The sequence below is a fragment of the Populus euphratica genome, unplaced genomic scaffold, assembly GCF_000495115.2.
Source record: "Populus euphratica unplaced genomic scaffold, PopEup_1.0 scaffold37.1, whole genome shotgun sequence".
Lineage (NCBI taxonomy): Eukaryota > Viridiplantae > Streptophyta > Magnoliopsida > Malpighiales > Salicaceae > Populus > Populus euphratica.
Genome location: NW_011499909.1, coordinates 1,049,208 through 1,063,142, shown reverse-complemented (window position 1 = coordinate 1,063,142; position 13,935 = coordinate 1,049,208). Strand labels below are relative to the sequence as shown.

General features: G+C 30.6%; 2 protein-coding genes across 3 annotated transcripts; both read right to left on the bottom strand.

Moving 5' to 3' along the window:
- Window positions 1-216: 216 nt before the first annotated feature.
- LOC105133790 (nudix hydrolase 12, mitochondrial-like) lies at window positions 217-3,347 on the bottom strand. Of its 2 annotated transcripts, XM_011037911.1 has the most exons (6): window positions 2,997-3,347; window positions 2,785-2,880; window positions 1,799-1,913; window positions 1,587-1,670; window positions 642-791; window positions 217-549 (listed from the first exon to the last, which is right to left on the bottom strand). In XM_011037911.1, exons 2-6 carry the CDS (start codon window positions 2,853-2,855, stop codon window positions 469-471), a joined length of 501 nt encoding a protein of 166 aa, XP_011036213.1. In that variant the 5' UTR covers window positions 2,856-2,880; window positions 2,997-3,347; the 3' UTR covers window positions 217-468. The 2 variants fall into 2 exon arrangements, with proteins under 2 accessions (XP_011036213.1, XP_011036212.1); XM_011037910.1 differs by having other exon boundaries at window positions 2,785-3,347.
- A 6,406-nt stretch (window positions 3,348-9,753) lies between these two features.
- Window positions 9,754-10,766, bottom strand: LOC105133789 (40S ribosomal protein S27-2). The gene is made up of 4 exons (XM_011037909.1): window positions 10,648-10,766; window positions 10,458-10,559; window positions 10,337-10,365; window positions 9,754-10,109 (listed from the first exon to the last, which is right to left on the bottom strand). Exons 1-4 carry the CDS (start codon window positions 10,648-10,650, stop codon window positions 9,983-9,985), a joined length of 261 nt encoding a protein of 86 aa, XP_011036211.1. The 5' UTR covers window positions 10,651-10,766; the 3' UTR covers window positions 9,754-9,982.
- Between the last annotated feature and the right edge of the window lie 3,169 nt (window positions 10,767-13,935).

Below are 13,935 nucleotides of genomic sequence, written 5' to 3'. Positions count from 1 at the left end.
ATCTCTTCAATAAAAACTCTATGTCATTGCATAGAAGTATTGTATTATAAATAAAAACTTATCTTGGTTTGAAAAGTAAGTTTTAATATAAAATATGGATGAATAATTCTGGTGTGGTTTTAGAAAAAAATAAAACAACAATTAATCTGAAAAATTATGTAAGGAACTTATAATAAGAAATTAACAAATAGATATCTTATTCTTGTTGAATATTTATTTATGAGAAGAAAAATTAAATTTTAGATATTAAATTTAGATATAATAATTCACGAAATAATTGACATTTTGACAGTTGTCTTATTCATCCCGCTTGAATGACATATGAAATCTGTACAAATGGAATCGACATTTTGACAATTGATGGTCACAGTCTCATAGGACCATGCGTTGCGCTCTCTACCCCATTATCAGAAACTGGGATCATGCGAGTCTCTCCCAGATCTTCCCTTCTGCCAAGGTCCTTGTTTCTCAAAAGAGAAGCAGAAAGTGTTTCAGAGCATCCCTCATCCAATCATACCGGCAGCATTCAAATGCTTCGTTTACAGTAAGCTGTAACACACGAAATAAAAAAAAAGTACATATAGATAAGGAATCATTGTAAGTTCTCATATTTCCATTACAAGTTCACGAGAAACACTAACCCATTTTCTATTGTAACTAGCCTGTCCTGGCCAGTGGTCAAGCTCTTCAGTCACCTGCAGCGCAAACATGTAGCCTCGACAACCTCCTGCCAAGCTGCAGCTATTCTGGCTGCTCTTGCTCCGGAACTCCCAAACTCCCAATGGATTTTCCTGTAGTAAACATAAACCAACTTTCATTTTGATGCATGCCTGGAGTTGTAACCTCCTGGATGTATATATACCGGTCAGAAAATTGAGATTTCCATCACAAATTCCTCAACCGGCCTCTCAATAAATAGGTATTAATCTTTTGTTTATACATGATTCCAGCAAACCATATGCAATCAATCATCTGATCTGGGCTCTTGAAAGAGGGTGTACTATCCTACTATGACAAATTTTAGAGCATAAGAAACTGAAATCTAGTAGCTTCATGGAAGAAGTTTTGCCTCAGACAATCAAGTATGTATCTTAAGTCTTTTACAGTGTAACTTTAATGTGTCTCTCAGATTAATACATATTTTAACAGGGTAATACGGTAAGATGTTTATATGCAGCATTTGGATTATTTCACATACAAGATGAGGGAATCAAGGCAAGTCTTCTACCCGAAATGTATTCGTTTCCTTTATACTTAACAGCAAGCTGTTCTTTTTACTCAAATAAGCCGGTGTGTCGGATGAAACTGAATAGATCAACACCGACAGATGTGGGAAATAAGTACTATAATGACTTGATCCCATCAATCCAAACGAAATCCAGGGCTTCAAGGCAACATGGAAGGACATGATCTTAATGGTTAAACATCTCAAGAAGTAGTTCTCATCGGAAAGAAATAAGAACAACTAGATAGAAATTTGTTTAAACCACCCGAATTAGACGATTATTAAAGGAATATTTTTCTTTAATGATAACAAAGCATTTGAAACAGACGAATTATGCCTCTCACAGGGAAAAGAGACCTACACCAAGAATTCCTTTCACTCCAGCTTCCTCGATGGCCTCACGACATGCAGCTTCGCCAAGGGTCTCATCATCCTCCCATCCACCCTGGTAATAGATAGATGAGATCAGAATTAATGACTTTGAAAATTACGTTGACAATACAATCCATGCAGATTACAAATGTGAAAATTGTTATCTCAGTTATCGAATATAAAAAGGAAGAAGATATATACTTTTGGGAACACAAGATCATTACGATTTGGTGTCGAGATCATGAGGATAAGAACCCTGTCCTCTACATTGCAGCCTTGATCCTCGACATTCTTGTCAAGTTTGTAAGGAATGCACCTTGTTTTTCACAGAGCAGTCAGAATGGAGCGATGAAAGAAAAATAGCAGTAGAAAAAAAAATTAGGATCTGACATTTTCGTAAAAAGCAGACTAACACAAGAACCACACACTGATCTTAAAGCACCATGTGTCAAGTAGTCCACCAAGTCAATAGTCAAGATCAATGTGAACAACATGACAGCAAAGCTACTAAGATTCCCAAACCGTTCAGGTCCCAGAAAGTTCATAATTTATGGGGGGATCTGTCACTAAGCTTGAGAATTTTGTTAGGCATACGGAAGCTGCCCACAAAGATATATTTTTAATCAGCCATTAATGTCACTTGTTGAAACGAAAAAACTTTTTTTCTTTTATGAAGAAATCATTCTTCATGACTAAACTAGCAGAGTCTTTCGCGTCATGTAGCTCTCCTACTAAATTATAATGTGCTGCATACAAGAACAAGGTAGCTCTTGTCAATAATATATATATATATATATATATATATATATGCACACACACACACACTCACACACGTACACACCCTTCATTGAAAGTCTTTCACAGCACAGAAGAATGAGAGTAAAGAGGAGTCAATGCTTGGGGTCCAGGTCTATTTATATGTTTATCAACAAAATTTAACGTCAAGAATCTGCTTAATTACACCTTAATAAGAGTATTAACATCGCTTCTTCTAAAGAAAAGACAAAATCATCACAGGCAAGCCCCAGAGCTGAACTTCCTATAAACACTTTAAAATATTCGTTTCTTTAAAAACTTTTTGAAAGCGGTAATTAGCCTGGATTATGCACACAAAAAACGTTAAACCAAAACAAAAAATAACAATTAACATGAAAGATGAAACAGATTTAAAGAAAAAGTTCTCATACCCGGCTACAAGCCTAAACTGATCAATGTAACGTTGTTTGTGCCTTCCTGTTCTTGCTAACATAGTAGACATGATATATCCTTAACTTCAGTTTATCCAACAGTAGTAAAGATAGCAGCACAGAAAATGAAAAGAAGCAGGAGTAACTAGTTCAAGTGCTGCATAAAATGCTTGCCTTGCCCTTTTCCTTTTAATGGTGGAAGAACTAGTAACTGTTTGTAGCAACCAAGGATAAAAACTAAAAACGAAAGGTAGAGGTTGACACCGACTAGGATATATGAGAGAAGTAAGCTAAATGAAAGAGATTAAGGGTGCTTATAAAGGGAAAGTACGTCCGTAGCCGTGCAGTCAATAATGGCAACTGAAAAACTGAACGATTCGACGTATCAAACAAGTTGCTCAACACGGAATTGTTGGCTCTGCTCCTTCAGGGAAAGAGGGGTTTCTGAATTCTCATTAGACTCAAATAGCAAAAGGGAAAGGCTAGCAGGCTTCTTCAGGGGAAGAGATCAACTCTGCCCTCTGGTCGCTGTTTATTACTAGTAAATTGCTAGATAGTGCTGTAGTGTGGTAACTGCATGACCAGGACTCGGAAAAAGAAACCAGCTCCCTTTATATATCACCTGATTTTGACATTTTTGTTTTTCCTTTCATTTATCGGTCATGAAAATAAGAAGGATTTAACTTACTCTAATGAATTATCTTGGCCTTAACGATTATTGGCATATATGTTGGTAGTTAACTTCAAAATCACATCCAAGAAAACCCAATGAAGCTCTTATTGGTGAGCAAAAAGAACTTTGGATGGAGCTTCTGTTGACTGATGAAGATGTGTTGTTTTGTTTCTCAAGAGGCTCAATATAAATTGGATTTACATCCTCGAATTTCACTATCTATTTTGAATTAAATGATTAAAAAAATATTAAATAATTATACATTTACCATTTTTAACATATAATAATTAAAATAACATCCTTGATAGTTAAGTTTTCAATAAACTTGGAGATAAATGAAAAATCTTAATCCATTTTGACTTTGTTTATGCCAGGTAATGTATTCATACGTAACTCTATGCGTGTAGCATAAAAAATAAAAAACTAGATCTCTCCACCTCTAAACTGTAGAAAAAACCTCCGAGCTTCTAAAAATATTTGAAACTCAATAATAATAATCTTATTCTGAAAATAACATAAAAAATTAATTAAATAATAATATAATCCAATTATATTAGAAAAACATAAACCAAATTAAACTTTAGTAACTGCTTAAAAATAAATACAATGGGTATGATCGATTTCAGTCAATTATGATCAATTTTAGTGGATCATGATTGATTGGTCTATCAAAATTGATTTTGATCTTAATCTATCAAAATATAAACATGATTATTTTTTAAAAAAAAATTAAATTTTCCATGTTACCAATGTTCCACGCCATTGTGCAGACTCTCGCTTGGTTTTCAATAATGTACCGTATTAGTTATTTCTCCAACCTTTTGTATCTTTCCATCCACCTTGAGCTTTATACAAAATACAGTCAAGAAGTTGGAATAAATTAATAAAACGGCTCAAGTGCTGGGATGCTGTGTTGAAAGGAACTATGACCACAAACACTACAGATGATGCAGCAGTGGACTGCATAAATCACCCTCGAGGGAGGAAAAAATAAATAATGCTAATTGTTATTAAAAAAATAACAATAAAAGAACAAAATGAACTTCACTTTGCAGTGAGGAGGAGACGACAAAAAAAAACTATGGATAGATGGGTGGGTGGCTCCCTCCAACCCCAACCACCAGCCTCGAGAGGCATAAGACGTGAGAACTTATCCAGTCCAATAGTTAATTTATACATGAGTTCAAAAGCATGTCAGGCGGCCACATCAGTTTACTGTCGTCTAGACATCCATGTCGAGTAAACAAAAGTCAAAGACGTCATGTAATATAAATATCTTAAATTTAGTACAAGTTCCTCCAAATTTGAATAAATGTCAAATACGTAATATTTTATGTGCCAATCTTTAATTCAATTTCTTCTTTTTTTTCAATGATTCATACTTAAACTAGAATTTTAATTAATATCTAAGTTAATATTTGGATTTACTTTTGGGCCGGCTCCACAGACATTATATTTATACTCTTGCAACCTCTCTCCAAGAATATGACTTACCATGAAATTATTCGAATCAACTTTCACATTATTACCAAAACTCTAAGATGTAAACTAGGGAAATTGTTATATAAAAAAATATAAAAAATTATTCATTATTATAATAAAATTAAATTTTTATACTTTGATGAAAAAATAAAAAGTCTTTGTTGTAAGGGTTATTTGATTGTTTTTAATAGTTTATTGGTCCTTAAAATATTATCATAGGTGTATATATCTTTTTTACTTTTTTATAATAGTAAAATAACTAATATCTCCCTTAAATAAAAAAAAATAGAATTGTTGACTAGAGATATTTATGTTTTTTATTTTTTTTAGAATATAGTATAAGAATATAAGGATATGTTTCCCTTGAAATAAACAAAAAAATAAGACATTCATCCATGGGAATTTTTATTATTTTACTTAGGTTTTTTTTATTGATTTTAGATTAAAGAAGGATATTTTTATTTTTATATTGAATAATTAATTTTTATATTCAAAAAATTAATGGTATATATTCCTCCACGTGGTACGAAGTGGGAGGTGCCCATGTTGTTTGGATGGTGCTGATAGCACCTCTTAGTAAGCAAATATACCCTTCTATCGTGTCGTTGGAGGCTTCTATATGCCCTCTTCCTTATGTGACGAGTAATGGTGGTAAATGGACAGTTTATTGTGGATAGTTGTTTTTTTCTTTTCTTCCATTCTAGAAAAAATTAATGATATCTCTCTTTATTTTTTATATTTTAATTTTAGTTTTTATTCTTTTGATTTCTATTTTTTTTCTTGACCCTTTCATAAAAAAAATATTTTCAATTTAGTTATTCAATTATAGTTCGTCATAATTTTTTTTATTTAATTTTTATTCTTTTAATTTTTTTATTTTTATTAAAATTTTATTGGTTTTCAATTTCATTCTTCAAGCAAAGTTTATGGTGTATTTTTTTTTTCAATTAGGTCCTTATTCTTTTGATTTTTTTCTTTGTTAAAGTTATTTTTCTTTTCAATTTAACCCTCCAATTAAAAAAATTTAGTTGCTCTCTAATTTATTTTTAATTTTTATTTTCATTGTCATTATTTTAATTATAATCTTTTTTTTATCCTTTTCTTGTAAGTATATTTTTTTATTTTCTATTTATAATGCTTTTGGTCTAATAATCCAGATCATGAATTTGAAAAGTTAATATAGGTCAACATGTTTTTTTTTCTCTTGATTTCATTGTTCAACAATATTTTATTTAAAAAAAACATTAGTTTTATGGTTTTTGTTAATTTATTTTCTATCAAGTTATCTCAGTCTGATGATCTGGTCTAACGGTATTACAAGTTAATATAAGTTGACTTGCTTCTTATTATTCAAGTTATATATCCATCTCGGGAATACGAGTTGATTTGAGCTATTTTTTTATTTTTATTTTATTCAATTTTATACTTTCAAATTTTTTTTTCAAGTTATCATGATCATTTTTATTATAATTTTTTTTACTATTATTTTTTTATCATCTAATTAAAAGTAGAATTGACTTGTTAAATCCAATAAGACTTGTAAGCAAGAACATTTGTTTTTTTATTTTTTAAAAAAGCACATTTGTTTTTTTTTTTAAAAAAAAAAAAGCATGTGTGACACCTAGATTGGATTATGGCTGTCTTTTTCTTTTTTATTCTAATTGTGGTTTTTATTTTATTTGGTGCCTTTTTTTAGTAAGTGTTTTCTTAAAATAATTTTTTAATTTATGTTTTAATTAATATTTTTTTCTATAATTTTTTATTTTTTTTATTTAGCCTTTTTTAATATATTTTTTTAATAAATTTGTATATATTTAATTTTTAAAAATATTATTATTATTCATATAATTTTTTTATTTTTATATAGATGAACTTTATTATTATTATTATTTATTTATAAATAATTATTGATTTATTTAATTAGATTCTTGTATGAATTTTATTTATATATAAATGTATCTCCACAAATCTAAGTTTTTTTAAAAATAAAAATAATTAATATGAACGGGTTAAATAACTGGTTACATTCAAAACGTTAACAGAGGGGGTCAACCCACGCCTGAGACGAGAAAGAAGTGCAAATTTTCCAAACACGAGGGCACTCTGGGGGTCCGTGCCCTTGTCCACATCTAATCAATCACAACTTGTAAGAAGGTCCAATCGAATAGGCTCGTGTGGATCTCTTTTAAATGCTCATCAAATCAAAAAGGTTAAACGTTATGGTATGATAATGGAAGGATTACTGTCAGGGTGCTTTTTGCGTGTCTTTTCGAATTATCCAAACACTTTTTTTTAAAAAAATAACCGTTAAAACACTTTAATATATTTTTTTATAATAATTAAATATTATAACTGCGTTTATCAAGACGCGCGTGACAAGTCAAAATGTCACGAGTTTGAGCATTGGATTTTACACTTATTTTCTAAATTATGACAAACAGCACATTTTTTTCAAAAAAAAAAGTAACAGACAAATAAAAAAAAAACTCAGGCGTCAGGCCTCTAGCCCGCTCCCGAATCCTTCGTTTTTCTTTTTCTATTTTTTTGTTTTTAAACTTCAATAAATTTTTATTTGATCAGTTTACCTGCTCTTTAACTTCTTTTTCAATATTATTGTAAATTTTTATTTAAATTTTAATAAAAAAAATATTACATATGTGATTCAAAAATAATAATACAAGTAATAGATTGTTAATGAAAATCCAATTAAAATTGATTTTTTATTATTGAGATATTTAAATAGATTTTAAACATAATTTAATTCATTTATGATATTCTTAGTTTTCAATCAAACAAAATTATGTACATATTATTATTTTAATAATTTTTTATTGCCTTGCCTTAACAATGATAAAATATTTAAGAGAAAAACATAAACAATAATTCAAGTTAAAAACTATGTTGTCTAAAATAAATGAAAAATACTTTAATAGGAAAACTCATTGTTCTGGAAAAACAAAGATTGTATTTTGAGGTTTAATGAAAATACAAAGAATTTTTACACAGCATACCACTTGCATTCAAAATAGTTCAAATCTAAAAGAAAAGGTTTATGAAAAGAAATTTCATTGAATGCATGAATGTTGGTATATTGGAAAATAACATCTTAAACATCGAAATGAAGACAGACACCATCTGGATCCAATCGAGAATAACCTAGCCCAAACTACAAAGCGTACCCATTATACCAGACGAGGCCTCTCTTCTAACTTCTACGCATACGGCACACAACTCTGGTTATCCGTCCGCAAAATGCTAGTCTGAGAAACAGTATACCCGAGGCGATCAGGAAAAAAGTTTTTTTTTTCCCTTGGGCCCTTGGATTCATCGCCATGACTTGGGTTTGGATCCAACCATAGTTTTACAATGGCAGTAGCATAAGAGTAATTAGAGCACGCATTCACACATGCAAAACTAGAGATACCGTCTGTTTTAAAACAAGGATGGAACACTCAAAAAGTTGAAAACGAAAATAAATATGTAAATTCACGGAGGGCTGCCGTTCAAAACCATGGATACAAATCAAAGTGCATCGAACTATGATAAAACAAGCAACTCTTTTACAAGAAAATGGAAGCAAACACTGTGGAAGTTAATAATGACATCACATCTTGTTGAACCAGGCAGCAAATACCACAGCAGGCAAGAACATTGATTTTGGACAAGAAAAAATTTACAAATCAGAAATGCAATTGCAAAGCACCACACACAGCATGCATTTCGATGGATAGAAGAAACTATAATCTGCTGTAAAATACTAAGATATTCACGAGAATTCTACTACTTGTGAGGACTTTTTTTTTTTTTTGTCTATTCACATCAAGATCAATGCTCTTCCTTTATCATGTATAGCTTTCCTCCTAGATGGAATGCATTCGTTTTTTAAACAAGTTCCTTGGGATTTCACCATAGAAGGATATTGATGCCCATATGGTTCCTACTTCCAGGATGAAAAACATAAATCCATTAGAGTAAAACTAAACTAAATTCCAGAATAGTTGGGAGGATCAATGTACGATTGTTTGCACAGTAAATGCAAACTATAACCTTATAAATATATCTGCTACAAGTCCTCTCCAAGGGACATGGAACCTAATTTCACTTACAATCAAACATCATACCTAAATCAAATAACACATGCCAACCAAGGTTAACAGCCTATTTTAAAGTTTGATACTCCCATTCCCTAATGACGGTGATGACATCCCTAAACGAGAAACATAGAGACCATGTACATGTCTAAACTCTTCATGACCTAAATTACCACCCAGAGGACTGTGCAAGGACCTAGTAATCTCAAATCAATAAAGGCTAGATCACAAAGAAACAACACAAATCCTGGAAGACATACATTAACCTTCAGTTGGGGAACAAGTACCCCCTATAAAGGGAAATACATAAACAATGCAAAAGATGCCACGCAGGGGGATGCAAACTGGGGAAAGTCAAGAAACATTATTACAGGTAGAACATTGCACAGGACATAGTAGATGTGTCTTCTAGGTGCCTTGACTGGACTATCATCATTCATAAAACACAAAAGTAACTCTCCAAAATCAAGTAGCGTGTGAGCTAGAATGCTAAGAATTCCATTTCTCTCGTCAAAACAGACTGCACAGAAACCATGTGCTAAACTAATAATACTACCATAGTAAAGGCTATTTAAATATCAACATTCACTACCATACCATCAACTAGCTACCACAAACTCACGGATAAAAGGTTGAAATGCACAATGCAGCTTAGTGTGGAAACCTGGAGCCTCAGAAGAGGCATGCACAAACTATATTAAACTACAACATAATAAAAGACAGTAACAAAACTCAAATTCTACATATTAGACTTAGATTGATATTCAAATCATTTCTGAATCCAACAAATCCAAAATCTCATGTAGTCTTTGATAACCTAAGACAATCAAACATTAAACATCAAAATCAAAACCCAGGTGTTCAATGCATCGCCATCATTCCTAAGAAAGACCTCTAAAATAATTTACCAAACAGGGCACGAAAATATAAAGACAGTAAATTATCATAATCTTCACTCGCTCTTCTTCCTAAAAGAGCACCCCTCTGTAAGCTTGGCACGACCACCAGTTGGTTGGCACAGCACTGTCTGGCAGTTCCCACACACCACAACAGTTTGTGAGTGACTAAAAACAGTTGTTCTGCACACAACATATTAATTTAATTAAGCAAGCACCCAATTTCAATCTAAATAGCAAAGAGCTTAAATCTTGTTATTCAGAGAAAAAAAAGTCATCAAGAAAGATAAAAAGTAAATTAAGCAAGCACCCACAACCCAATTTCAATCTAAATAGCTAAGAGCTTAAATCTTGTTATTCAGAAAAAAAAAAGTCATCAAGAAAGATAAAAAGGCCATGACAGGACTTACATGTTGAAGCAACCCTGACACTTCACATCCTGCAAGGTTTTACAAGAAAATATAATCATAAATTAACAACATAATCAGACGGTAAAAAAAACAAACGCAAATGTACGATAATTTTAATTACCATGAAAAAAGAGTTTGGAGACTGAACAAGACGCTTGAGCTTGTGCTTCCTCTTCTCTAGCTCAGCTGGTGGGTTAAGCAAATCGATATCGTTTTGGAGAACCTTTCATTAACAAGATTCAAAAAATCAGATCAGTTGAAGAACGAAACAGATCATAGCAGAGTAAAAATCCTGATTCACATGGACTCACCATTTTGAACTTTGAAACAGCTTCTTCCCTTCTTTCTTTCGTTCTTTCGCAGGATAGAGAAACCCTGGACTAGAAACCCTGGAGAGCGAGAAAGAGAGGAGGTGCTTTGTGGCTGGTAGAGAGAGATATAAAGGGCTGAATGAGGATTGTGAGCCGTTGATTCCGACCCATGTTACATCTTGGCCTTTCATCTCGAAGGGTCTAGGGCAACATAAAAAACCAAGGGCATAATCGTCCATTTAATGATATTTTCACTCTTTTTTCCTTGTGTCGGTTAGTGATAACGTGTCTGGTACTTGCAGTCCTTGCAGTTTGCTAATGTGGTCCGTCTTTTTCATTTTGTCTTGGATTTATCCCTGCAATCTATATTTTTCATCAAGTCTGTATTATTGAAATAAAACAAATTGCGTTTGGTTATTTGAATTTATGAATTGAAATTTGGTCTAACTCAGGATTTTATTAAAAAAATATTATAATATTTTCCATATCCTGACTCAAAATACTATTTTATTGACATCTTTTTATTTTTTATTTTTATATAAGTGCAAATGAACTGTAAAACTCACAATGATTTAAATTATTATATCCATGTGTTATTCAAACCTTTTGTAATATTTAGCATTTAACATTGTAATATTTTAATAATTGTGTTGGAAAATATCCTCAAGGGAGCTAATATTTCATGTAGTTTTTAAATTAAATAATAATCGAGTTTTAGAGCCCTATAGCGTTCATTGTATTATAGTAACGAATTAAGTATGTTCATGATAAATAGAGGAATAAAAATTAGATTATATATAAAGAATTTATAGTCTAAACAAAAAGAAGTTAATAAAAAAATCTATGTCTTTAATCCACGTAAAATAACCCTAAAAATTTGACATGGATTAAAAGACTCTTTATTTTTTACAACATAAAGATTTTTTTGGACAATTACTTCAGCACTTAATTAATAATAACAAAAGATATGTATCAGATTAATTTTTCATTATGTTTTACATGCTTTACCTGTTAAAATTATCTTACTTGTTGTATTATAATCTCCTTTTTATTATATTAATTAGTGTTAATGAATAAACCTTAAACTTGTCCCTTTTTACTGGGAATTCAATTATTTAGGGGTCTTTGATGAGTATTTTCTCGTAGTTTTTTTTTTAAATTCAAAATAAGTTAATGCACCTATAAAAATTGGTGTGGCTTTGTAAAATAAAAGTTTTTCAAGCCTATAAAGATTGTAACTTTCAAATATCCTTTTATTGTTATGAAATAAATACATTGGATTCATTGTTTTCTCTATTAGAAAGACAAAGAAAATTCAGATTGAATATTCTCTTTAGGACTTCAACAGTTAAATATTTTAAATTAATTTTATTTAAGTATAATTTTAATACTTGTATAGTTTATATGCTATGATTATTTTTTTCCTGTATCTTTTACAAGTTTATGCATTTACTTAGCATGCATGCTAGTTTTTTATAATGATTGTATGATTTTTTTTAATGTTTATATGATTATAAACTAAATAAATAGACACACTTGTTTAATCATTATTTTATGATTCTTAATCAATTATAATTAACCATCATATATTAATGTTCTTTTAAAGTCTATTGGATGTTTCTATATTATTTAACTTAATCTCTTATGTTTATAATTAAACTCTTATTAATAATTAATTCTTTATAGGCATCAGCTTTTTTATTTAATAATCCAGGATGTTCGGGTCAATTTATATATATCACGACTAATCCCTTAATCCATCCTAGAAATTATAAGACATTTCAAGAATAATAATAACAAGTGTGTACACTAAAACTTAAATCTAGAGTGCAACTTAAATCTAAAATCTAGAGAAAAAACAAGTTGTAGCCTCAATGCTTTATAAGCATTAACCTGCTTTAGCTTCATCTAGTATTTGTATTAATTGACAAAAATTCTGGTTTTTTTTCTAACATTTCCATTCTTCTTTCATGATATCACAAATATAAATGTATTATCTATATAATATCAACATAGTATAATATATATAAAATATTTTTTAAAATTTGGAGTCAAGTTATCTACTCTCCTACACACACTTTATTTTCTTGGATATCTGGATTGGATGCTCTAACTCTTGTAGTTTATCGAGTGGCTCGTCTATTGTCCTCTAGAATTCATTAATTTACTCACATCGTCTATAAAAATTGAACCGTATTGTTTTACATACCTTACAATCTTCGCATGAATGGCTTTTAGGTTCATTAATGCAAAAGTCAACATCTCACATTTTTAAATTTTGGTAAAAATAGCAAGACTTTTAAGGGCAAGAGAGTGGTAAGAGAAGGCATTTTTTTTTGTTTGTAGGACCTTATCGCACATGAATAACATTCGAGGACCAAGATGTAATTCAGCCTGTGCTTGTAATGGACACGTGTGATGACTCATGTCATCATGTCTTCTTCCAATTTCAAATATAATCAAAGAAATAATTTAATTATCTTTTTAGCGATGAATTATATTTTTTTAATGATGATTACAAATTATTTTTAAATATGATTTTGGTGAGTAGAGAAATTATGATTTTAAGTTAATTAAAAGTACAATGTTTATTATAAACAAGGTTGAAAATAATGATCTTTACTTATTATTCTAGATATTATAAGTTTGATGGTATTGCACATCAAGGTAAATTGTTCTTGTCTGATATTCATTTTGTATTGTATATTATTATCAGATTTAACTTCTTCATTTCTTGTTTATTCCCATCTTCTCTATCACATTTTTTCTTAGACATTTTTTATATTAAAACAATAACTAAACGGTAAAAGAAATGCTTGGCTTTGTAAAAAAATCATCTCCTTTCAACACTACTCCCATGTTTATTTATTTATTAATGATCAGGAGCATCTGCTATTAGTTTTCAAACCAAACAACATATCTCCAGCACTAACCTAATGTATTTGAAGAAATAAATTTCCTCGGATGTTAATTCTAAAATCAAACATCATATACTTATTTGATCTTACAAGAAATGTGGCGTCTATAATAGGTGTTTATTGGGCCCTGGCCACCTACCCTAACCCTTATCCTTGTCCTATTGGCCCATCCTTTAGTGGACCCTAGCCCAACTTGTTTTTCTTTCTTTTCAAGTTCCAATTCCATCCTGTTAGGAACCAGTCAGCTACCTCGAGTTTGGGTCATTGCCTAAAGCTGGTAATAGCTAAAAAGGCTAAATACTGTAGTTTTAAAATTGGGTTTGATGGTTGTCTCGAGACTAGATTAATTTGAGATTGAAATTAAATTGAG